The sequence below is a fragment of the Physella acuta genome, unplaced genomic scaffold (genome assembly GCF_028476545.2).
Source record: "Physella acuta isolate Inbredline_101_S28 unplaced genomic scaffold, ASM2847654v3 ptg002135l, whole genome shotgun sequence".
NCBI classification, from domain to species: Eukaryota; Metazoa; Mollusca; class Gastropoda; family Physidae; genus Physella; species Physella acuta.
The window spans coordinates 1-27,029 of NW_026733636.1; the positions used below are offsets into that span (position 1 = coordinate 1).

The 27,029-nt window shown below is 38.2% G+C and overlaps 1 protein-coding gene across 7 annotated transcripts; it reads left to right on the top strand.

The window, feature by feature from the left end:
- Positions 1 to 4,244: 4,244 nt before the first annotated feature.
- Positions 4,245 to 25,116, top strand: LOC131932308 (alanine racemase). Of its 7 annotated transcripts, none has more exons than XM_059289179.1 (10): positions 4,245 to 4,378; positions 9,050 to 9,246; positions 10,383 to 10,541; positions 12,160 to 12,563; positions 13,135 to 13,215; positions 14,163 to 14,284; positions 14,695 to 14,804; positions 15,418 to 15,547; positions 24,165 to 24,265; positions 24,812 to 25,116. In XM_059289179.1, the coding sequence occupies exons 2-10, from the start codon at positions 9,117 to 9,119 to the stop codon at positions 25,048 to 25,050; spliced, it is 1,476 nt and encodes a 491-aa protein (XP_059145162.1). In that variant the 5' UTR covers positions 4,245 to 4,378; positions 9,050 to 9,116; the 3' UTR covers positions 25,051 to 25,116. The 7 variants fall into 7 exon arrangements, with proteins under 7 accessions (XP_059145162.1, XP_059145165.1, XP_059145161.1 ...); XM_059289182.1 differs by lacking the exon at positions 4,245 to 4,378 and adding an exon at positions 5,927 to 5,973 and having other exon boundaries at positions 9,053 to 9,246; XM_059289178.1 differs by lacking the exon at positions 4,245 to 4,378 and adding an exon at positions 7,378 to 7,499.
- Positions 25,117 to 27,029: the final 1,913 nt, after the last annotated feature.

Consider the following 27,029-nt stretch of genomic DNA (forward strand, 5'->3'; position numbering starts at 1 on the left):
TTGTGGATGGTAGAAATGTTATATGTGGGCAGGTTGTTTATGGGAATGTTACATACCACCATCTTAATAATGATGTGGTAGTAGTTAATCCTATTTTAATGTTAATGCTATGTAACAGGTGTATGATTCCTTTCTGATATGATGATAGTTGTCTTTGTTTTGAATGGCAGTATTATTTTTTTGTACCAGTATTGATAAAAGGGAAGACAATTAGTATTAGACATCTATTTGTCGGATGGGATTGTCGTTCCTGATCCACGAAACGAGGAAACGTGTGTCAAACTCATTTTGAAGGGGCAGAACTCGGAATTGACTTATGTGTTTAACAAAATGACTGAGCGCCCTGCTTAAAACCACTGTGGGTACGCAACCAGAATTTCTTCCAGGCATCTCTTGGGGGGGGGGGGGGGGCTTCGACCTCCGAAGAAAGTCTACCGCCCCCCTTTTCCCCCCCCCCCCTACCCCCCGTACGGAATGGAATTTATATAGTAAGCATACTTTTACTAGTGTCCGCCGCCCCCCCCCCCGAAAATATCAAGTACCCCCCACCCCCCAGGAGAAAAAAGTCTGGAAGAAAAACTGTACGCAACACACCCTTAATGAATTTTAATACATTATTAGATATATATTTTTTTTAAATATCATGCAACAGCAACAGATTACGTAGACAAGTAAACAATTCTGTTTTTAATGTTTTAGAATATCGATCTAAATCTCACCTGATTTATTTGGCTGATCGAATCTTATTCCAACCCAAATTGACCAGGTCTTACCCCGTTTAAGACAAGCAGACGCTAGTGGTCTATGTCTGACTTAACACAATCTTCTAACAACACAAATCATTTTCTCGGAAAAATAAATAAGTTTACCTGGGTTTTCTCTGAAAATTTTTACTTTTCCCCACTAAACCACGAGAATCAGCTAAAGATTTTACCGATTTTTTTTGTACCTATTGTGTAGGTTTACATTCCAAGCATTCGTGTTTTCAAGTGTATTTTATAAGCCACCCAAGATTTCAATTCAACAGCTTTTGATTTATTTTACCTATGGGATCAAGCAAATCACTCTTTTTGCTAGTGTCTTCTTTAATTCTTGTCAGTTAATTTCTATTTTGATTATTTGTTTGCAGTTTAAACAAAATAGAGGATAAGTGAAAGAAAGATGCAGTTTATTGATTTCTGAAATGGTTATTAATGGTATCGATAACTAGATCCCAATCGAACAATAGCCCTTATGCTTTTTATAGCAAATGTCTTCTTCAGGTTTACAATACAGTAACTCCGCAGTGTTTCTTCCAGACTTTTTTCTCCGGGGGTGCACTTGAAATTTTCGGGGGGGGGGGGGGGCGGACACTGTCAAAAGTATATATTTTCTATATAAATTCCATTTCGTTCGGGGGTCGGTACACTTTCTTCGGGGGGGGGGGGGGGGGCAGTGCCTCCCCGGAAAGATGCCTGGAAGAAACTGAACTCCAGCTTGTTTTTTAACAACATTTTTACTGGTTATGTCCCCTAAAATGACGTGTGTCTATTTATATCTCATCCGTTTCCTGCGAATTTGGTATTCGGAGATTGATCATTCTTAATTTTCCAAGAAAACACTAACTCCGTTCGATTTCTGTGCACGACTTATTTCCCCTAGTTTGTTGTGTACGCTAAAATGTCGGCCACTTGCCAAGTATTACTACAATAACGATCAAAACGTAGAAAGATATTTTTATTTTGAAACTTTATCATTTAGATACAATATATTTTCGTGTTATAGATGTTGAATAATGGTTTTATCCTAACTATTATTTTTAAAAACAATCTTTTAGAAACAAAATCTCGAAATAACCTAAAGAATTAACGTTTACAACATACCTGTAGATAATTATGTGTGCAAAACAGCAGTAAACACACAACAGCTGTCAATTTACACGCCACATACAGCGCGTTTATGATCCAAAAACTATTGTTTAAATTTAAAACCCGGAATTCCTGGACATGACGTAACTCCTTGTTTTATATCTGTTTCAGTTTTCTTGGAAGGAAGAAAGAAATGACTCAACACTACGATGCAGATTGAAGCTGTAACTGTCTATACAAATTGACAGTTTGTAAAGGATGTTTTGTTAGTCAATAAAAAAAAAAGTTAAATGTCCAATAACTCTGTAGTAACATCCGACACGAATTCCCTCCCTTCTCATAACCTTTCCCTAAATAGCCTTCCATTAACGCCAAGCTTCCAGCTCCGCTATCATCCCACCCCACCGCGCAACCTTTTGACCTTCAACCTTTCCATGTCACCTCGTTCCTCAAAACCTCTTGCACCACTCATTCCCAGCCCTCATTCAAATCTAGAACTACACAGCTTCTTAAACCTTCAAACCCCAGCCACACAACCATCCTAACTCACACCCCAGCCACACAACCATCGCAACCTTTACTCCCCATCTCCACAACCATCCCAACCTTCACACCACATCTCCACAACCATTCCCAACCTTCAACCCCATCCCCACAACCATCACAACCTTCACAACCCATCCCCACAACCATCCCAAATTTCACAACCCCACAACCATCCCAACCTCCACACCCCATCCCCACACGAAAGTTGTACTCGTCTATCAGATTAAAATAAACATTAACTATGGGGTCCAGTGGTGGACTGGCCCGCTGGTCTGCCGTGGCCGCATTGTCACATCGGTGTTACTTTTAAATTCACGTCTATGTGTGTCCATCTCAGAGGCGTAGCGAGGGGGGGGGCATATGTCCCCGGGCGCCGACCTTAGGGGGGGAGGTGCCAAAATGGGTTGGAAAAACAAATTGAAAGTTTAAGGGGGGGGGGTGTAAATCAAAAGTTCGAGGGGGTGCAAATCGAAAGTTTGAGGGGGGTGCAAATCGAAAGTTTGTCCCCGGGCGCCGGGAAGGGTCGCTACGCCTCTGGTCCATCTCCTTTCGAAAAATAAAATAAATACAAATTCATACCAGTATTAAAACATTTGTACTTTGTTTTTCTATACTAGGCCTACCTTTTCTTTACTACCTTCCCAAAATTCATTTCATACAAAAGAAATGACGTTATGTAGATTACAATCCTGCCTGTTCATGAATCCACAAATCTTATCTCTATGTTTGAGTAAATTCTCTTATAATTAAAGAACAACAAAGTGTTGTCGCCCTTATCATTAGCACAAACGGAAATAAACAATGCGACTCTTCACGTGGCTGTGTTACACTGATTCATCAGAAATAGATTAGCCTCTTAGCTCATTAACTTACTTTTTTTTTTTATAAATCAAGAATGATGGTCTCAATTAGGCGAATGTGTTCATTGCAAGAATTTCGGTCTCATTAAGTTGTGTTATGATTATGTTCAATACAGCTATAATTACCGCCATTTATTAAATTAAGAAAACTGTTTTCTATAGGAAAATAAATTCTTAGTTTCTAAAATGTATTTAATGTATTAAACTTAACCAATTCATGGCAGCTAAAATATAGATGATCAGGGTTCCTTTCAGAAATTTTCTCCCTTGGAGGGTGCGGACATTCGCTAAAGCATTATTTAAATAATGCATATAATGGCATGCCTGAAAGAAACTCCGAGCCCTTATCCGACTAAATTACTGTAGGAAAAGGTCTAGATTTTAACCTTTATACTTTAATCAATAGCGGTAATTTAAAGTAGGGGAGAGCACTCCCATAAAATAATCTAATTTGTTTATTGGCGGTTACTTCTCTTAATGTATTCTTGATTTCAACAAGTTGTGTGTATGATTTTAAATAAAAAAACAATACATGATGTATATTCACTTAATTTGTCTTAATCGGCCTCTCTTTTATAAAGATCTACACCCTCTACTAGTTACCCAGACTAAAACACAAACACCGTCTACATTTAGATAAGAATCCCGACACACTTTTATTTTACGTTAAAGGCTAACCAAAAATGTTGTTGTTATTTTTTTTTTTTAATAGTTTTAAAATAAAAATTTAAAAATTTCTAAATGCACACTGTAAGTAGTTTAATTAAACCAAGAATAAATATACCAAAAATAAATACTGTTAAAATATATTTCAAAAATTTCTATAACAAAACACCAAACAAGAGAGATAACAATGTAAAAATTTCCTCTCGTTTAGGTAAAATTCCGACTGACCTTGACCCCAACGCTTTTATTCCGCTTGCTTTAAAAACCGTTTTGGCCACGCGTTAAGTCGGAATTTTCGCATTTATTATGCAACTATACGGCCAACCTGAGTAAAACGGTATTAGTCCATTACACCTGAACCACGTCTCTAGGAATTTGTTCCGTTTCACATGGAGACCCATTTCAAATGTATCACGTCCATGTTGTATCTTGTTCTCTAATTCATCACGTTGTTTCACGGTAATTACATTAATTTTTTTTTTTCACTTAGTTTTATTAGTAGATCTACATTCAGCGTCGGAATATAGTATAAATAGTTAGATCTTTTATATGATTGTTCAATGTGAAGAAATTATAATTTTCTTTAGAAAATTAAACTTTGGTTATTTAAAATTCCGATTATTTAGAAGTTGTGCAATGAGCATGGAATGTTTCTAACTTAGTTCATACCCATCCCCCCCCCCCTCCCCCCCCCCCTCCCTCCATCATCTATGGCGATATTAAATTTAAATAGAGACCATATGTAATTTAACTTGAACCATTATCCGCCCATTATCCCCCCCCCCTTTTAAAAAAAATGTAAAATTCCCCCCCCCTTCCACCCCCAAGAAAGTTTAACTAAAAAGCTCATTTTGTATTTTAGTTCCATGTGTTTTGTAGAACTACTTCATACACGGCATTTGGCACACTCCATATTAGAGATATTTAACATACGGGGGAGAGGGGTGGGGTGTGGGGAGGGCATGTAGGGTGATAGATACATTTCTTTTTATAGAACAAAGGTTTGGGGTATATAGTGGCGTGTTTATCATGCTGGGTGAGAAGTGTCTGGATTTTTATTACTGTCTTGGGGGGGGGGGTGGGGGGGAGTCACGTCCGAAATTTAGCTCTACATCAATGTAGTGACTGTCCCTACACTAACTGGCTTATCTTCAAGGTAAATGTCAGAACTTAGTCCCATACTTAATTTCAAGATTTGGATTTCTCCAACTGTCGACACCCATTTTATAAGCACACGATGGTGTGTACAACCACGTTTAAAACTGACTGAAGTATCAGCTACTGGTCTTCTTTCAGACTTTTTTCCTCCAGGGAATAAGAGGGGGGGGGGGGAGTATATATTTTCTAAAAAAAATTATATATATTACATATATATATATATATATATATATATATATATATATATATATATATATATATATATATATGTATGTATGTATGTATGTATGTATATGTGTATATATATATATATATATATATATATATATATATATATATATATATATATATATATATATATATATATATATATATATATATATATATATATATATATATATGTATGTGTTGTGTGTTTGTTGTGTGTGCTGTGTACATCGGCTGTACCGCTCAGTACACACTCATGTGCTGTGTACATCTTACATCAAACATCTCAAGTCGCCTGCACCACTACCTACACTCATGTGCTGTGTACATCGACTGCACCACTAACTGCACGCACTCATCCCTGACATCCAACGCTTCATTTATTTTATTTCATAATATTTTTTTTTACATTTTCTACTGCACAAACGTGCAGTCAAGCGCTTCTTGATGTACACACTTGAAAGGCTAAACATAAAAAACCCACTTATTTCTTGGCTACGAAAATACCAATTTATTTTTGGCTTTGCCACTTATAAAGCCGCTAGGCCTTTTTTTTTTAAAGAAAAAGTTGTGTACAAGTTTTAACAAATTATCTTACCAAACCATAAGACATAACCTCAGAGTCAGAGGCGGATATACTAAAGACACTGAAATTGCGAAACGTATTTTGAGTTCACTAAGTTCGAAAGGTAATCAAATGTTGTATATAGCTGTTGTAAAACTTGTCGAGAATGTGGTAAAACGAAAGCGCGCGTATTCAGAAGGAACTAGGTGTATGTCTTTAGGGTGTGTAGCGATTTAAGGTAGGCTCTGCGCAGTGGTTTTAAATAGCAGGGATTCTTTAAAAAAAAAAGATTTATTATTTTTTGAAAAATGTAGCTTGAAGGGGTTTTTAAATTTTCAGAAAATAGTTAATAAGAAAGCTGTGTCATATAAGTTGCATCCTTTTTGGTGGATGCGTCATTGTGATTGAACTAAAAATAAACTTTACAATTTGATTATATCTACTTCCTGACATTCTTGAACAATTTATTTTTTGCTTATCGTGATTTCACTACTGGTTGCTCAGCAGTTTGGAGTTTTTTAGTATAATAAAATTGAAACGTTAACAAAAAGTTTTTGAAAAAGTAGATATGCCTAGATTTAGTAAAATTATTCATCTACTTTGTTTGCTAAAAGTAACTAGTTTTTTAGGTTATAAACAAGGTAATTAAAAAGTCTAGTGACAATTTTAGCGCAATTTCCTTATGTTATCTAAAAATAGCTCTGTCGTAGCGTAAATCAAGAGCAGGGCTAGTAAAACCATTGGTAAGTTATTAAAACGTTTTTTATTAATTTTTTTTCCAGTATTTTACATGTTTATTTACAATAGAGTTACATGACTAAAAACCATTGCGCGCCTAGCTACTGAACGTGATATCGCAGCCATTGAACGTGATGGCGCAGCTATTGAATGTGATGACGCGTGTGGTGTGGTTGGATAAAAATGCCTACTAATTCGGTCCAAATTTTAATTAATTCAAAAAACTTTTTGTGACCGAACGAAAGGATATTTTTGAAAACTTTCTTCGGCAATATTGTTCTAAATTATGGCAGGAATCGATTGGTACATGTTTCAAGTCGCTAAGTGGTCTGGTTGCCGAGATATGGGCCAAAAACTGCATTTTGTCGAGGTTTTTTGGCTTTTCCGGGAAATCCATGAAAGAAACCCGGAATTGTTTTGGCCTATGTTCATCCTCGTAACTTGCTTAACATAATTGCTTTGGAACTAGTCCTCGATATTGCTTCGTTGAGGAGGAGATACGACTTAAAGCTGCGGACACACATCCATTCATACATCCAGAAATGACGGGTTAATAAACGCAATTCTCCAGAACGGAAATTGCGCTAAAAAACAAATCAGAGCCAAGGGGGGGGGGGGGGAATATTTGATTTATGAAAGTTATTCTAACAAAAATTTTAATACATAATATAACAACACACGTTAATAAAATAAACAATGGTACAATGCCTATTTGCGCATTTTTTGTGTGGGAATTCCCAATACCGTGTTTACATTGCTTTACAAGGAGCGCATTATGCCAGACTGTATATTATAATGGTTTCTGGCTGACAGCGGTCCTGGACACTTCCTGTTTGTGTTTCAGTCATCAAGTATTAAGAAAATACTGCAGTATATTATACTTATTACATCAGAAGCATCACAATATGTTGAGTATGTTTATCGTATTCTACTCTGTCGATTGTATATCTAGTGTAGTGTGTATGTTTTATAGTTTAAACCAGTATGAAATAATGTCACAGTAATAGATTTTTGTTCTTGTGAGGAGATGGGTGTTGTTAGTAAATTGTAAAGTAAGTTAACTTGATATCAACAATAACAAGAACTGCAGCCGTGAGTACTGAAATAATTGATATAGTGTTTGTTTACATAGTTAAATAAGTAAATTAACCTCTCATACCAGACGGTAAATAGGGCAGATAAAGAAGAGTTCACCTTTTTCACGTAGCACAGCATAGGTATGAAGGTCTACCACACTAGGTATTATATACAGCTGCCTATACACTCCACAACTTAATTAACTCAAAGCACTCGTTAAAGCTGATTTGATTCAGGGACTTCATATAGACTCAATCTCTTGAACCGAACTCAGATTAGCAATCTTTAGCCATTGATATCATTTAAAACGTAACGCAAGACATTGGAGAAAATAAATCTCCGCCTTTGCATCTGTTTTCTGGTTATTTAAAATTGAGGGCAATTTTTTTAGGGCAAGTCGTAAATTAAACCTTGCCAGCAAGACCTGAAGTTTTAAATCTGTGACAAGTAAACACGCAATTGTGTGTGTTGCATCGTGTCGCATGTCTTTTGAAAGCCTCAGGAAAAACTAACTTATAACGCTTGCTGGATGGTCTACACTCGTGTGATATAGTTACAGCTTCATGGGCTTACTAGATATACTGCTTGTGTTTGTGTGTGTTTCAACAGGAAAATATTCTTATACAAGTATCTTTTTTAGAATCCTTTTGTTAAAATATCCGAATCTGAAATCAGCAATAATACATTTAATCCAAGGGCTAACAAAAAATATCCATTTATTGTCACGCAAAAGAAGCTTTTTAATTAATCAAACCATCAAGCTTTTTGGATCACTAATGTCAATATATGGCATATATATATATATGTATATATATATATATATATATATATATATATATATATATATATATATATATATATATATATATTAGAATTATGAAGAGAAAACCGTGATTGGTAATACCTAACAGCCCCATTAATCTGTACAGCTATGTGACATTTTTCTTTCATTTTAAATCTATTTTAAAAGAAAATCGATATTGTGTATTGAATAAACTCCCATAAATTTGGGACGTAGATGTCGGTCTTAGTTTTGACAAACCGAAATTCAACATCTAGGTGCATCTGATTCTTTGACCATCACTTTTCTGATTTTCACCATTTTTTATAGAATTATCATCATCTTTCGCAAAAAAAAAAGTGTGTGATCAACAATATGCATTATCGTCTTTAGATGATATACGTCTTCAGCACTATACCCAGCCGCTTTTACTTTTTCCCTATGTACTCAAATACCTATCATAATTGTGCAGTCTCAGCAACATCCTCTTACAGGTTAACTTTATGAACTCGAACTAAACAGTTTCGTTTTAAGAGCAGTCTCCCCTACCACTCGACCATGCCGTACCATATTGACTTTTTTTTAAATGACTTAATCGTCCCAGTAGAGGAAGAAACCATCAGCGTGGATCTGCCCCGCCCTCCATCGTCTGCTAGCGGCCTGACGTCACGATGATCAAGTCCAAGGTCAAGGAGGTGACGGACTTCAGCAAGGCGGGCCGCAGCACCTTCATCAGGGTGGAGCTCGACGCCATCGTCAACAACATCAACATCCTCAAGTCCAAGTGTGAGGACCACACACGTGAGTTGCGTCTGTTCTTACCTGGGGGTGGGGGGGGGGGTTAAAGTGGATCATCTTTGGAATCTGTGGATCGATAAAGTATCGTCAGTCCACTGGCGGATCATCTTTTAAATCCATAGGTGGATTAAGTTTTTTGAATCCACAGGAGGATATTTTTTTTAATCCACAGATGGATTAAATCTTTTTGAATTTGCAGGTGGATTCCTTAGTTTAAATCTATGACTGTATTAAGAATTTTGAATCCACTGCATGGGTGGGGGTGGTAAGTATTTTGAATCCATACTAGATCAAATCCGTTGAATTTGCATATCATATCTTTTAAACATACTCATTATGTAAAAGATAATCATAATAATGCTTTTAACCCCTGCTGTCTTAGTATATATTGAGAGAATCATTTACATACTCTAAAAATGAAAAAGTAAATAATATATAATAATAAATATAATAAAAATGTAAACTCTCTTTAAGTATGAAAGTAAACTCTTGTCGTTGATGACACCTACCTATACATTGTGAGGAGGAATTTGTAACGACAATATCTATTTTCCCCAGAATTCATGAAGATCTTTTTCCCCAGAAATCATGACCATCTATTTCCCCCAGAAATCATGACCATCTTTTTTCCCCAGAAATCATGACCATCTTTTTTCCCCAGAAATCATGACCATCTATTTCCCCCAGAAATCATGACCATCTATTTTCCCCAAAAATCATGACCATCTGTTTTCCCCAGAAATCATGACCATCTATTAATTTTTCCCCAGAAACCATGACCATCTATTTTGCCCAGAAATCATGACCATCTATTTTCCACAGAAATCATGACCATCTATTTTCCCCAGAAATCATGACCATCTTTTTTCCCCAGAAATCATGACCATCTATTTTCCACAGAACTCATGACCATCTATTTTTCCCAGAAATCATGACCATCTATTTTCCCCAGAAATCATGACCATGTATTAATTTTTCCCCAGAAATCATGACCATCTTTTTTCCACAGAAATCATGACCATCTATTTTCCCCAGAAATCATGACCATCTATTTTCCCCAGAAATCATGACCATCTATTTTCCCCAGAAATCATGGACATCTATTTTCCCCAGAAATCATGACCATCTATTTTCCCCAGAAATCATGGCCGTGTTGAAAGGAAACGCTTACGGCCACGGTGCTGTAACGGTGGCCAAACATTTGAACTACATTGGCCTGGAACATTTCGCCGTGGCCACGTCACTAGAGGGCCAGGAACTACGGTCTAACTACATCACTGGCTTTATTCAAGTACTGGGTAACTTATACGTCCTTTAATTATAACATATACGTCATTGAATTATAACAATTATAACACATACGTCCTTGAATTATAACATATACGTCATTGAATTATAACATATACCTCATTGAATTATAACTTATACGTCATTTAATTATAACTTATACGTCATTGAATTATAACTTATACGTCATTTAATTATAACATATACCTCATTGAATTATAACTTATACGTCATTGAATTATAACATATACGTCATTGAATTATAACATATACCTCATTGAAATATAACTCATACGTCATTTAATTATAACTTATACGTCATTGAATTATAACATAAGGGGTCGGGGTGGTCGAGTCGGTAAAGCTCATGGGTGCTAAACCGAAAAGTCTTGAGTTCGAACCTTCGGGCAGATGAGTCTCGTGAGCTAGGGACAGCCACTCTTCTAGGAGAGACAACTCTAAAATCAAATAACTGCTGCCTTGTAGTTTGTTCTTGGTTGGGCAAAGGCTATGGAAGCAAATCCAAAAAAAAAAGCAGGCTGAAATCGGAGTCAATGGCCTCAAGGGCGCATAACCAGTTGACACGTATCCTTAATTGTGATGGAGGGGATCCCCTCCAATGCTAAAATTAAGAACAAAGAAGATGAAGAAGTGGGATTTATAACATATCCGTCATTGAATTAACAAATACGTCATTGCAATAAATGGCATTATATTCTAGCACAAATCGTCTTGTAAGATATACGTTATCGTTTTTTTTTTAAACATATCCGTATTTAATTAACATACATGTAACTAAACTAATAAAATATGTCATTAATATATTAAATTGTAACATTCCTGTTCTTGTCCAAGACATAAGGGGCAGATTAAGAAGAGGTTTATATTTCGAAATAAAAAGTAAAGAAGCTCTTTCAGACCTAACCATACATGGGGCTGATAAAGTAGATTTCATGTTTCTTGACCTTGGCATGTAAAGGGATAAGTGTTCAGCACTAAAGCCAGCCGCCCTTACTTTCATTAATGTGAGTCAGGAGTCCATAAGAGCTGGCTTGACTCAGGGACATCCTATAGCCCCGAATCCGGACCGAGATCTGAACTCGAGACCATCGGGTCGTAGCCTCTCTACCATTTGACCACGCCGTCCCTTTAGCTGAAGGCATTTGACAATATTTAGTGTAAGTAAGTAGTAAAGTTCTCTTTTCAAACCTGACGGTCTATAGTTAAGTAGTTCACTTGTTGCTGTGACCTCAGCATATGAAGAGAGATAGGGGACGGAGCGGTGTAGCGGTAGAGAGCTGAACTGCTAACCCGTAATCTCGAGTCGAATCCGGGATCAAGTCAGTAGACCGTCCCTGAGTCCACCCAACTCTGATGGGTACCTAACTCACTTTAGGGAAAGTAAAGGCGGCTGTGCATAGTTCTGACCACACTATCTCTTCATACAATATTTGTCTAACAACGATAGCCATTAACCTGACATCTATGACCGTGTTTGCTTTACAATGATGACCTTTACCCTCTGACCATATTTGCTTATAATGATGACCTTTACCCTCTGACCATATTTGCTTATAATGATGACCATTACCCTCTGACCTTATTTATCCCTAATTTATCTCCGGGCAGGCAGCTGTGCCGAGGAAGAGATCGACACGATGCTGCAGTACGACCTCACACCAACAGCCAGCACCGAGTCCTTCATCAAGAAACTAGCCGAGAGGGCGGCGGTCATCGAACCCTGCTTGAGTGTCGCCGGCAGTGAGGACGAGATCCGGTCAACCGGCTTTAGTTCACCCGGCTCCCAGTCACCCGGCTGTCAGTCTCCCGGGTGTCTCACCCCAAGACAGCATTACCCGGGCCGTCTGTCCCCTGGCCGCCACTCATCCGACCCCCACTTCTCAGAGCGCCACTCCAAGGGACGCTACTCCCCAGAAGGATACTCCCAGGGACGCCACTCCCCGATACGTCACTCCCCAGAAAGCCATTCCCCATCAAGTTTTGGCTCTTGTAAAGTAGTGAGGACACGAAAGGTACTATATGAGAACCTGACGTACTATCAGTGGCGTAGCGAGGTCGGGTGTCACCCGGTGCGGCACTTAATGGTGTCCCCCCCCCCCCCCCCCGCAGAGGCGTAGAAACCCTTTTCGGGGACAAACTTTCAAATTTCCGATTTGCACCCCCCCCCCCCTCAAACTTTCGATTTGTACCCCCCCCCCCCCCTCAAACTTTCGATTTGCACCCCCCTCAAATTTTTCTCTATATATTTTGCTATTTTTTGCCTTGGTGTCACCCCCTGAATGGTGTCACCCGGTGCGGTCCGCACCCCCCCCTCGCTACGCCTCTGCTTACTATGCCTACATATTACATATCATGATCAGTCCAACTTTGTAAAACAAAAGTCAGAGCAGAACTTAACACATTCAACTTCACATTTTTAAATTATATTTCAAAGCGACAATTTTATGAGTCACATTTTAAAGTCATATAAAGATGTGTTTAGTTAAATTATTAAATTATTAAAGCAATATTTTAAGTCTCTCAACCACCTTTTAAAATCACTTTTCAAGTCATATTTTAAAAGTCATGCTCCTACCTCTACAGAACGTTTCTGTCGTGATCAAAGTTGACACTGGCATGTCCAGGAATGGATGCCAGGTGGAGGACCTGCCCAATTTAATCGAGGTGAGAGGTCAAAGGTCTAGTTGTCCAAGCTGTCCATGATTTTACGCCTTCGTTGGTCTCTGTGCCGTTTAAAAGTCGTGTGGGCCTCATGGGAAATTGCCCAGTGTTAAATCACTGATCGGGACAGTTTTCTTCGTTATCACTGCTCATTTTAATTTTCTGGCATATTTATGCTATACAACCTTTATCGAATTATCATCAGTTTTTCCCAAGACGCATGGGGTCGATGAATTAGTGTTTATCTGTTTCAAAGACCTCAGCATACAGTAGTAAGCACCTTGCCCAGCCGCATTTATTTCCCTAACGAAAGTCAGGTACCCATCAGATCTGGGTAGACTCAATGACTTCCAACAGACTCGAGCGTGGGATTTGAACTCGATACTTTCGGGGCTAACAGTTGTAGGCTCTGCTATCCTACGAGGCCGTTCCCCTCGTCTTCCATTGATTGTAGAAACTACAGTCATCCTATCGTTAGTGTAGGATTATTTGAATTTTGGTTTGATGGGTGTATAGGCTGTAAATAGTATTCAAATGTCATAATAGTAATATTTTTACATTTATCATACAAGTTGCTTTTTTTTGCGTCGCATTACTTGAGGTGTAGAGAGAGTTCGGAATTGGGTCAGGTTGAGCGCTAGACTGCTAACTTCAAAGTCTCGAATACGAATCAGTAGAATGTCTCTGAGCACACCCAGTTGTGATGGGTACCTGACCCATGTTAGGGAAAGCAAAGGCGGCTGGGTATAGTTCTGACCACACTATCCATTCATATGTCGTGGTCACATAAAAGTGTCAGGTTAAAAAATGGTACTTTACATGGTGGTTAGACCGATGTTAAAACTGTTTTGATTGGTCGCGTAAGATAATATCAGACAAAACGTGAACACAAAATCATTTGCTCTTGATGATGCTATTACATTAATGTTTCGGTCGTCTGTCTTCGTCAGACTTGCAAGAAAGAGGGCGTGACCGTCCACAGCATCATGACGCACTTTGCCCAAGCGTGGGACGACCCAGAGTTCACTGCCCTTCAACTGCAGACTTTCCTGACAGCCACCAAACAGTACAAGTGAGTTTAGTCTGACATTCTGGTGGAAACATACTGGTACCAGTTCGTATTGTGTACCATAGCTTGTGGTGGCCGTTAGTAGTAAATGTTTGTAATTTTTCTTTAAATTTTCTCAGAGATAAAGGGATCAAACTCTTGTTCGTAACGTCTCTTATATTTCCATAGAGATAAAGGGATCAAACTCCTGTTCATAACGTTTCTTACATTTCCATAGAGATAAAGGGATCAAACTCTTGTTCGTAACGTTTCTTATATCTCCATAGAGATAAAGGGATCAAACTCTTGTTAATAACGTTTCTTACATTTCCATAGAGATAAAGGGATCAAACTCTTGTTCGTAACGTTTCTTATATCTCCATAGAGATAAAGGGATCAAACTCTTGTTAATAACGTTTCTTACATTTCCATAGAGATAAAGGGATCAAACTCCATGCGGCCAACTCAGCTGCCATTATACGAGGTATTGCCACTGATCTGGACTTCGTTAGACCGGGTATAGCTATGTATGGGCTACCATTAGGTAAGTACATAGCTATGTATTGTTACCATAAGGTTAATACATAGCTACATAAAAGCTTCCAGTATGTAAATACATAGCTATGTATTGTTACCATTAGGTTAGTACATAGCTACATAAAAGCTACCAGTATGTAAATACATAGCTATGTATTGTTACCATTAGGTTAGTACATAGCTACATAAAAGCTACCATTAGGTAAGTACATAGCTATGTAAGAGCTTCCATTTGATAAGCACGGATGAGCTTCTTGATTTAAGTATGATACTTAGCAGCATTTAGATATGCGCTGTTGTTCTATTTTAAATTATAGTCAGGCTTCGTCATCACAAAATTACACCCATTACGTTCATTTAAAAAAACTGGCTTGAAAGATTTCAAATCTCATTCTTGTTTGAAATATTTTCATTGATCTCTGACAGGCTCCCTTCCCTTTCCAAATTGTTAACCAAAATGTTTTAAATAACAGATTCTCATACCATCTCCTATTTGTTAACAAAAATGTTTTAAATAACAGACTCTCTTACCTTCTCTAATGTGTTAACAACAATGTTTTAAATAACAGATTCTCATACCATCTCCTATGTGCAAAGCAACTGTTTTTGTTCCCTAACAGACTCTAGCCCTGAAACAGCACAGTCGTACCAGGAACTGGGCCTACAACCGGCACTGTCCTGGGTCGCTAGACCCGTCCTTATAAAACACCTGGAGGCGGGTAGGAAGGTGGGATACGACCAAACATATGTGTAAGTAACTTCACTTAAACACACGTTTAAGTGACGTCAAATGGGGGTGTGTGTTGGGGTGGGGGGTGACACCAGAAGTTGTTTTTTTTTTCCTAACTGGCGAAAATATGAGAGTGTAAGTAGTATATTAGGTCCCTTTTGGAGCGATTTTTTGGCGGAGGTGGGGAGGGTGAGGAACAATGACATATAGTAAAATACTCGGGAGCAGGATGCGCGGGATGCGCAATGACATATAGCAAAATACTCCCAGCCTGGCGCATCGGGAGGGTAAGGGTGGGTGAGCAGGATGCGCAGGATGCGCAAAGACATATAGTAAAATACTACGCCAACTGGGGTTGGCGGAGGTGGTGGGGAAGTAGGTCACCTTTTGGTGACCTTGTGACGTAATCATTGACCTTGTGACGTCATCATTGACCTTGTGACGTAATTAGTGACTTTGTGATGTAATCATTGACCTAGTTACGTAATTTTAATGCGTTTTTTAATGAGTTTTAATGAGTTTTTTAAATTTTTAATTAATTTTTGACCTAGTTACGTAATTTGATTATTTGTTTACTTTTTAATTAATTTTTATTGACCTAGTTACGTAATTGGATTTTAATGAGTTTGAATTTAATTTTGTAATTTTAATTAATTTTTATTAACGAGTTACGTAATTTGATTATTTGTTTGATTTTAAATTGTTTACTTTGTTTGTTTACTTGTTGTTTATTTGTTTATATTGTGTAATTTTTATTAACGAGTTACGTAATTTGATTATTTGTTTACTTTTTAATTATTTTTATTTTGTTTATTTTTAATTTTATTTTATAATTAGTTTGAATTTAATTTAATTAATTTGATTTTGATTACTTTGTTTAATTTATTTATTTGATATATTTCTTTTCTTTGTTGTTTAATGTTGTTTATTTATTTGAATGTATGTATGTTTTAAATAAAAGACTAACACTAGCATGTACTAGAACAGTCTTTGTATAGGGACCATTCAGCAACACAACGAACGTTACAAAAATAGAACATCCATTAAAGATAACGATCAGGCGACAGCTGTGTTACGTATCGACCCGCCCGCGAAGTTTTCTCACCGCTGCCCGTTTTAATGGGAAAGTATTGATCGCAGCCGCTGGCCCATCACACCTAATTAATTTGGTCACGCCTCGTGGGTTTATGTGTTGTTCACTAAAGCGAACACAGCAGGGGGTATGGTAATTAACGCGAAGCCAGCGTTAAGTGTGGGAACACCTGTTACCACGTTAATCGATTTTTCCCCCGGTTGGGTCCCGTGCTTTTCACTAACAGTTATACGGACAGTATCATAGGTTTTTTGTTTTCACCTAGGCAATGTTTTGTTGTTGGTTGGTGTAGAGTTTATACGAGGGTCGGTGAAGTTTTCACCGAGGTTGGTTTTGAGTTCGAACCATCCATGTTTAGGAATTGCTAGGTGTAGAGTTTATACTAGGGTGGTGTGGTTTTGGTTTCATGGTAAGGTGGTGGTAAGGTGGTGATGGTAAGGTGGTGGTAAGGTGGTAAGGTGGTGGTGGTAAGGTGGTGGTAAGGTGGTGGTAAGGTGGTGGTAAGGTGGTGGTAAAGTGGTGGTAAGGTGGTGGTAAGGTGGTGGTAAGGTGGTGGTAAGGTGGTGGTAAGGTGGTGGTAAGGTAGTAGTGGTAAGGTGGTGGTAAGGTAGTAGTGGTAAGGTGGTGGTAAGGTGGTGGTAAATTTGCTTAAGATTATAAACTTCAAGTTTTAAAAATCAACAACGTTATAGTACGTCGTGTCAAATGACACACAGTTTAAAATGTCTAAATTTCACCAAAATAATGATGTATAAACTAAATATGATATGACGTTAGCATACATATCATTCAATCTAATCATTCTAAAGTACAAATCAATAATTTTTATTGATTAAGGGGCCGTGTTCATACTAGGGTCGGTGAAGTTTTCACCGAGGCAGATTTCAAAGTTGGGTGTGGATATTTTTATTTGTATATGGAAAGATTTAAAAGTTTGGATGGGAACATTGTCACTTTTGAGAGTAAATGTCAATGTGTTTAGGAAGGGGATATTCATTGGGGAGTGGTGTCTACAAGTTACATATCCCAGTCTGTTGGAGTGGTTTCTAGGGGGTTGTGACATTAATTGAATAAATACTTGTCTGTAAGCTTGTCCTACATCCTTTGTCTGTCCAAGGAATAGTGTGGGTAGTGGTACGGTCTGTGTATCTATCGGTTGGTATTGAGCTTAGGGATGGGAGAAGGGGGAAGGGGTTGCTGACAAAGGGAAGGGGAAGGGCGAATTGTGATAATGGTTGGGGCACCGATCAGAGCGGTAAAGGGATATTTCCAACTCGGATCCAGTATTTTAAATGGTTCATTTTGATTCCAGTCATACATCTTATTCAGGATACCGAGTTACCTAACTTTCAGGGACAAGTAACAAAACAATAACTCACATCAAAAATTTAAAAAAGACCGTTTATATCATAAGTTTTTTATTGAATAAAAACAACCCCATCAGCATACAGTCATGGTTCTGTCTTATTTACATATTTACAGTAAAGTCTCGTTAAAGTCACGGTTGGTAAACTAAAAGGTCTTATATGTCTAGGGGAGATGTTGTGACATTGTCTGCGTCTACTTGTCTTTTAATGTAAAAGTAAGAAAGTGAGTTTCTGTGTTGGGTGTAAGTGTATATCCCCGTGTTGTATGCTCGGAACCCTGTGTTTGTCCCACCACTTGGTTCCTTTGTTGTGAGGACCTGCATGAAAGATTCTTTGCCTAGTGTGTTGTGATTTTTAGATAATCCCTTGGTTGATGTTTTATTATAGTCGCCAAAACAGTGGTACGTCTTACTACATAAAGATACCATCCCATCCCCTTCATATTCTAATTTAAACAACCCCGGTGTTCTCTTTTCATAAATTTTCCTAGCCCTACACCCCAGACAATGACTATCTACCGTGCCTTTGCCGCTTATAAATTGTGGTCTATGTGAGTCGCATACTTCTGAGGGGAACCATTTGTCGTAAATGTCAAAAAACTCGTGTTCTAGTCCCGGTCTTACGGCTTTTAACAAGTCATCGGTACTTAAGGCTAAGTATAAACTGTCCGTGTCCATCTCACATAGCTGAAAGTCGGTTCTATCTATATATTTGTCTATAAAGTCATAATAAAATTCTAACATTCTAAGTTTTGCGTACTGATAAACGAAAAAGCCTATCTGAAGTGGGAGATCCCAAACTATCTTCTTTTTTAACGTTTCTACTTCGTAAACATCGTCGGTAAGTTTTGTCATTTTTTTAAAGCGCGGATTATTAATACAATCCCCTATATCCCTATCACTACAGTAGGTCATGTCCGCATGTCGTGTTTTATCCGTCAAAGTTTTACCGTATGCCGCGTTTCCTAACAATTTCATTGTTTCACTAGTTATTGCGTATTTATCGTCTATGTCCCCCTTTCTTCGCGCGTCTGAAACTGTATCCCCAAATGTCTTAAAACATGCAACCGGATTATATTCAACGACTTGATAAATTTTAGTTACCACCAACCCATGATTTAAATACCACTTTAAAAGGGGGGTCGCTAATAAAATTTTCTCCCCTGTAAAGCTACCGATTAAAGTCCGTCTACCGCTAGTTAATAAGTTGTTATCGATCGCGTATTGTCTCATAAACGGTCCGATGTCGTCGCGCGTAACGTCCGTATTTTTAAAAATAGGTGTCATCTCACTAAAATGTTCTCTTAAACTATCCGGTACTTTAATGTCGCATTCTATCAGTCCAAAACACGAGTCGTCTAAAACAGAATCGATGATCTGTTTTTCAGTCAGGGGCCATTTCTTACCATAGGTCGGTGTCGGTGTCTTTTGCGATTTGTCAATAGATTTTAAATAGTCTTTAATAGTTGGGTTCATTTTTTTCTGGTTCCCCCACTCACATTCCCACATTTCTACGACTTTAACGTCAACAGTATCTGTAAGGTACTTCGTAATTTCGTTTGTCTTTTTAAATAAATCTGTCAAGGGTCTGTTACTAATGGGGTTTACTGTTCTGTCTTTAGTTAAAGGGCAGTCAGGGTGTCCATGAAAGAGGCAGCCATGGAACTGATAAACGGTTCGAGTGTTCGCGTCCCACCCGTCTACTCTTATATGGCGAGATCCTAAGCTAACTTCGCCCCCGTTAAACGCGGTTTTTAAAGTTACCCCCTGTGTTTTTGAAACCCACGATAACCACTGAAAGGCCTGTTCCCCATAATGATTCGCTTTACGCGGTCTAAACCCCTCCTCACTATTTCTAATAATCGGAAATCCCGTCGGCATTTTTTGCATTAAAGACCATAAATAAAGCGCGTTTGCGTCGTACCCCTTAATTGCCTGTACCACCTTTTTACTATTCCCCCTAATGAACGTTTCACCCTTTTCGTGATGTCTATGAAAAATAATGGAGGGGCCCCCTACGATATTATTTCGGATTGTTTTATGTAACTCTGATTCGCGCTCGGAACACAAAGAAAAAGAAACGTTTTTGGGAAGTGTTTTGAATAAGTATTTTAAGGTTACCCCCGGGACAGAAATCGCGTCTTTAAAAATATCAACCCCTAAATTTTTGTAAAAATTAGTTTGCTGCTCGAGCGCTTCGATAAACGGTTTTACATCGATATTGTTATACCAAATAAGATAATCTTTAAACGTTTGCATCCCCTTCTCTACCCAAATTTGCCTACACGTCGCGTACTCCTCGTCTGAAATGTTACAATTTTTTAATGATGAAAAAAAGGCCGAATGCGGAGGTAAAGACTTTTCATCTAAGACGGCTAAATTTTTGACATATTCGTACGGAAAAAATCCCTTGGTCTCTTTAACATTATACGCGGCGAGGTATTTACTATAGCTAAACCCCGGTGCTAGATAATTAACTATATCTAAGAACTTTAATTTATTAGTTGATATACACATAAAATTATTATTTCTTTTAACTACATATTTAAACGGTGTTTTTTTATCTTCTACCTCGTCTTCATCATCGTTACAACTAGCTCTAGGTCCCTCCTCTAACCCCTCTTCTGTGTTTGAATAAGCTAAAAAGTACTGAATAAAATATGGTTTAACGAGATTTATATCATATTTTCCTGAATTAAACCCTATAACCGGCATTTGTCGCAAATACTCGTCTAATCTACCGCTAAGAAAACTATCAAACCCTTTGTCGTTCGACTTATTATCACTACCCCTAGCTTTAGGTGGAAATAACTTCCTGATTTGCTTAAAAACAGGCTCGAACTGTTTTTTCAAAATTCCATAAGCTGCCTCGGCGATTATGTGGAGTCTGTCAATAACTCTTGTCACTAATTCTTGAGGGTCACCAGTCGAAATAAAACAGATGGGTTCGACGAACCCATCTACGTTTGAGGCGACAGAGCAAGACAAAGGCACGTGTTTGGCAACGCTTTTTGTAACTCTACCTAACGTGGGTAACTCGGTATGGTCGAAATAGCATTCGAAATCGTAAGTTGCTCGGAAGGGATAAACAAAGTTACTATCTACATCTAACCCATAGGACGCTAAAAACTCCCAGATTGTTTGCTGTGTCTGATAAACCCCTCCCTTATACCTATCTACGGGTTTCCCCCCATTACACCCTTTCACGTGTCTGTTTAATTGTTTAACGGTGGGCCATAATTTGTTACACACAGAACACGCGAAAGCGTGACCCGCCCCACCTATATTATTAATGTACATAAACTGATTTTGAAAAAATAAAAGATACACAGTCTCCCTAAACCTATCACTACTTCTAATTTTCGGAGAAAGGACCTGATTTTCGTTAAATTCAAAAAGCTCAATATTTACACTAAAACACGACTCTAAGAGGGGAATTTCAACCAAACTAACCCCGCTAAAATTAGCCAAGGTCCCGAGACCTTGGTGCGCTTGCCACTGTTTCGCGAGTTTTAATGTTGGAATTCTAAGATCTCTTGTGGGTGACCCTAAATGTCTGGCTAAACATCTAAAAAAGGAGAAATTGTCTGTGTAGGGTTTTGACTGTGAATCCTGTTGTAACATGTTAATGGCGTGATTATGTTTAATAAAGTCAGGAATGTCTGTGAGAAGACTTGTCGGTGAAGGTTTGTCTGTGGTCATGTGTAAGTCTACGGCATCTCCCCTAAGGTCGTCTACAGGAAAAATAGTGGTGTGTGAATTAAGGTTACTGTCGTTGTTAGTCTTTACGCGTTTGTTGTTTGATATGTCGTCATACGTCGTGTGTCGTTTTAATGAGTTAGTGTTGGCCGCGGTACGAGCTGTTTGGGTCGCTGATGGGCGTTGGACAGTATGTGTGTCGGTCACTAATGTGGGTTGGTGTGTTTTTCTATCGGTCTCTAATGTGGGTTGGTGTGTTTGTCTGTTGGTTGCTGATGGGGTGTCGGTCGGTGATGTTTGGTTGTTGTGTGCTTTCGTAAAGTGTCTTGTCAAATTGTCAAGTCGTGTAAATACTTTCCCACATGTTGTGCAGGGATGTCTTTGTCGTCCATGTGCAGAGTCTTGGTGCCTTGTCAAGTGATGTTTAAGGGTGAATACCCGCTCGCAGATCTCGCATGTGAAACGAGTCATGGCTGGGTGGCTGGTAGACTGGGCGGCTTCCATTATTGATGAAGTGTCTAGTAGTAGGATGCTTGGGTAGGTCGCTGGCTGTAGAATAAAAATAAATACATAAAATAAAAATCATAAAATAAAAAACATACTTAAAACAAAATTGAAAATTGAAACGTACCTCTGGGTTTGAACGTCTAAGCTGAACGTGTAGTTAACTGTATGTGGAGATCCGAAGTGGTGTAGTTGGATGTAGCTGGATCCTTTGGTTCAGTGGATGCCTCAGGGATGGGTAGGTAGCTCAATAGGGTCACTGGTTGTGTCGATGAGTCGGTTGTGCACTAAAAAGGAATACAGTTGCCTGCTTATTTAGATACATATTTATTTAAATGATATGTAAAGGATAATTCATACTATTAACCTTACCTCGGTGTACGATACAAAATTAAATTAATTAATTAAAAGGTATTTTAATAGGGTTAGCACCCTTAACACAAAAGTAATATTAACCTTACCTTTAATAGAATAAACACACACAAAAGAGGTGGTCCGTGGAGGGTTAGGTAGATGTGATGGTTGATAAAGCTGGCGTGGGTTAGTCTCAGGAGTCAAAAGAGGTCGCAGGTTGGATAAGTCGCGGTGAAGCTTGATTTGAAGTCCGAAGTCGAAGTGTTTAGAACACAATTTTCGCGGTCATTTATACGATTGCTCAGCGTAATTACACCACCAGCTGTCGCACAACAGCTGTTGCATAATGACCTAAGTGCTTCGCGGAAAGCCACTTAATGTACGTCGTTAATTACCATAACCCGTCAACCGAGCGGGGAAAAAAGCCATTAATCATCATGACCCGTCAAACCGAGCAGGGAAAAATCACTGATGCATAACGAAAAATGTAATTAGGTGGGACATCATGCTGTGATGGCCCGTGGGTGCGATCAATACTTTCCCATTAAAACGGGCAGCGGTGAGAAAACTTCGCGGGCGGGTCGATACGTAACACAGCTGTCGCCTGATCGTTATCTTTAATGGATGTTCTATTTTTGTAACGTTCGTTGTGTTGCTGAATGGTCCCTATACAAAGACTGTTCTAGTACATGCTAGTGTTAGTCTTTTATTTAAAACATACATACATTCAAATAAATAAACAACATTAAACAACAAAGAAAAGAAATATATCAAATAAATAAATTAAACAAAGTAATCAAAATCAAATTAATTAAATTAAATTCAAACTAATTATAAAATAAAATTAAAAATAAACAAAATAAAAATAATTAAAAAGTAAACAAATAATCAAATTACGTAACTCGTTAATAAAAATTACACAATATAAACAAATAAACAACAAGTAAACAAACAAAGTAAACAATTTAAAATCAAACAAATAATCAAATTACGTAACTCGTTAATAAAAATTAATTAAAATTACAAAATTAAATTCAAACTCATTAAAATCCAATTACGTAACTAGGTCAATAAAAATTAATTAAAAAGTAAACAAATAATCAAATTACGTAACTAGGTCAAAAATTAATTAAAAATTTAAAAAACTCATTAAAACTCATTAAAAAACGCATTAAAATTACGTAACTAGGTCAATGATTACATCACAAAGTCACTAATTACGTCACAAGGTCAATGATGACGTCACAAGGTCAATGATTACGTCACAAGGTCACCAAAAGGTGACCTACTTCCCCACCACCTCCGCCAACCCCAGTTGGCGTAGTATTTTACTATATGTCTTTGCGCATCCTGCGCATCCTGCTCACCCACCCTTACCCTCCCGATGCGCCAGGCTGGGAGTATTTTGCTATATGTCATTGCGCATCCCGCGCATCCTGCTCCCGAGTATTTTACTATATGTCATTGTTCCTCACCCTCCCCACCTCCGCCAAAAAATCGCTCCAAAAGGGACCTAATATACTACTAGTGTAGATTTTGAGTGTGTTTTAGGTGATCATTAAATTTGTATAAAGTATCACCATGTACCCTTGCTACATCGGCTATTGGTGTTTGCATCCAGAATACCAGAGGTGGCACAGAGAATAGCGACCTTCAGCTTTGGATACGCCGATGGCTACAACAGACTCTTGTCTTCACAGGGCGTACTGGTAGATATGAAAGGTAAACTTGTCTGTTGTGGTCAGATTGTCTTTCAAGGCTCTCTGTCCCCCCCCCCCCCCCTTACCCTCCTACCCCTGAAGAACGTCTACCGCCCCCGTCTCTGCCCCCCCCCCCCCTGGAAGAAATAAAATGTATATACAAAATATATTTGTTTATCCAATGTCCGCCCCCCCCCCTTAAAATATTTAGTTCACCCCCACCCCCTAAAAAGTTTGAAAGAAACACTGTTTGTGGTTACTATGTAACCTGTATTTTATTTTTTTATATTAAAGTATGTTGGCTAGTTCAAACCCTAAATCTCATCCTAAACGCAGTCTTCACTGGCGTCAATTTTTTTTTATTTTACGTTTGGGAGAGATGTATTTCCGATAGCTAACCACGCCATTGTATGTTGTATGTAACTTCCAACCTAACATAAGAAACTAAAATTTCTTAGGCACGCCCAAGTCAACGGTACTTTTTTCTTTACTTCCCTTTGCCCAATATCAACTTCCTATTAAAAGTTCTTATCACCTCCCCATGTTCACAAACCTGACTTGCTTGCAGGCCATGAGTACTCGGTGGTCGGCCGCGTTTCTATGGACGCCGTCACCGTAAACGTGGACGAGAAAGTCGACGAGTCCACCATCTTCTACGTCATCAAAAACGACTACAGCGCCCCCAACTCGGCGGGAAACATGGCCGCCATGTTGAATACGATTCCCTACGAGGTCGCCACAAGCCTGGCCCATCGTTTGCCGAGACTTTACTACCTGAAGAAAATGTATGTGTTCAGGGAGGAGTAGGCGAACATAGGATTGTACTAGGAAGAATAGTCTGGGATAGTGCAGGGCGAGTAGGCAAAGTCTGGGACTGAGCAGGGGAGGGGGGTGGAATGTGCAAAGTCTGAAATTGTGCAAGGGGAAGGGGGAGTAGGCAAAGTCTGGGATTGTGAGGAGGGGAAGTAAAAAAAAGTCTGGGGTTGTGATGGGGGAGAGAGATTAGGCAAAGTCTGGGATTGTATTGGGGAGATTAGGCAAAGTCTGTGATTGTACAGGGGAGATTAGGCAAAGTCTGGGATTGTACAGGGGAAGTAGGTAAAGTCTGGGATTGTACAGGCAAGTATGTAAAGTCTGGGATTGTACAGGGGAAGAAGGTAAAGTCTGGGATTGTACAGGCAAGTAGGTAAAGTCTGGGATTGTACAGGGGAAGTAGGTAAAGTCTGGGATTGTAAAGGGGAAGTAGGCAAAGTCTGGGATTGTACAGGCAAATAGGTAAAGTCTGGGATTGTACAGGGGAAGTAGGCAAAGTCTGTGATTGTACAGGGGAGAGTAGCCAAAATCTGGGATTGTATAGGGGAGAGTAGGAAAAGTCTGGGAATGTACAGGGGAGAGTAGGAAAAGTCTGTGATTGTACAGGGGAGAGTAGGCAAAGTCTGGGATTGTACAGGGGAGAGTAGGCAAAGTCTGTGATTGTATAGGGGAGAGTAGGCAAAGTCTGTGATTGTATAGGGGAGAGTAGGCAAAGTCTGGGATTGTACAGGGGAGAGTAGGCAAAGTCTGTGATTGTACAGAGGAGAGTAGGAAAAGTCTGTGATTGTATAGGGGAGAGTAGGCAAAGTCTGGGATTGTACAGGGAGGAGTAGGCAAAGTCTGGGATTGCTCAAGGGGGAAAACAGGCTTTTAGAGATTGTTTAACGAAGATTATGCCAAGTCAGGTATTGTTCAAGGAGGGATGTGGCGACTGGAAGATCTGATGGATGAATAAACTAAGTCTCGAACAGTTAGAGAGAAATAGGTTAAGTTTGGGACTGGACACCTAGGACGTTACTGGACAAAAGGTTTGCTACATGTATTTATGACGTCTGTGTATTTTTATGTACATGTTATTATACATCTTGCGGAAAAAATTTAAGTAAGTAGTAGCTCATGACTCATGATGTATTTATACCTTGGTTTTGTATTTATTATACCACGTTCAGTGTTCTTAGAGTTTATAATGAATTATATGTTGTAGGAATTTATTTTAAATCGTTAATTATAAATCATAACATGCGTCTAAACTCGTATAAATTATTTTGATAACTGTCACTATTTTCTTTTTTTTTTTTTATTTTTACTACAACTTATAACAAGCCCTAATACCGATAACTCTGTTTTCAATTTATTTATGTTTATTTTCTCCCTTAAGTAAGAATTGTTTTTTTCCCCCATTGAGTGCTAATCAGAATAATGTTTAAATGTACTTTAATATTTACAGTGACTTGTCGATCTGTTTGAATAGAGATAATGATTCATATTGGGGAAATAAATCTCAGATCTTAGTGGTTTGTGCGTCAGTTTGTAGATCTAGTTTCAGCGTATTTAATTTTAATGTGCATGGGCAAGTATACGCGTAGCTTTACTGCGCATGTTAACCTGTAGTTTCCAAATCTAATGCTGCTAAAATGAAAGTTAAATTATATATATATCAGGACTATTTCTGACTGATTGTGTAAGAGTTGGGATATCGAGAGGGATACATAAAAGTATTCAATATACCGGTGATATTATGAGTTATCTTTTTTTTTAGTTTGAAAATTGTATGTTACGTATAATTACGTTGTTGTTTTATATATTGATTATAATTCACTGCTTTTAGTGTTTTGTTAATTCTGTTTTGTATTTTTTTAAACTGATGTATTTATGGAATTGTTTTATAGTAATATTTGACAAGTAAATCAAAGGCAACATTGTTTAGTTTGATTTATTTTAATAATCACAATCATCTGACTGTATTTGAAGTT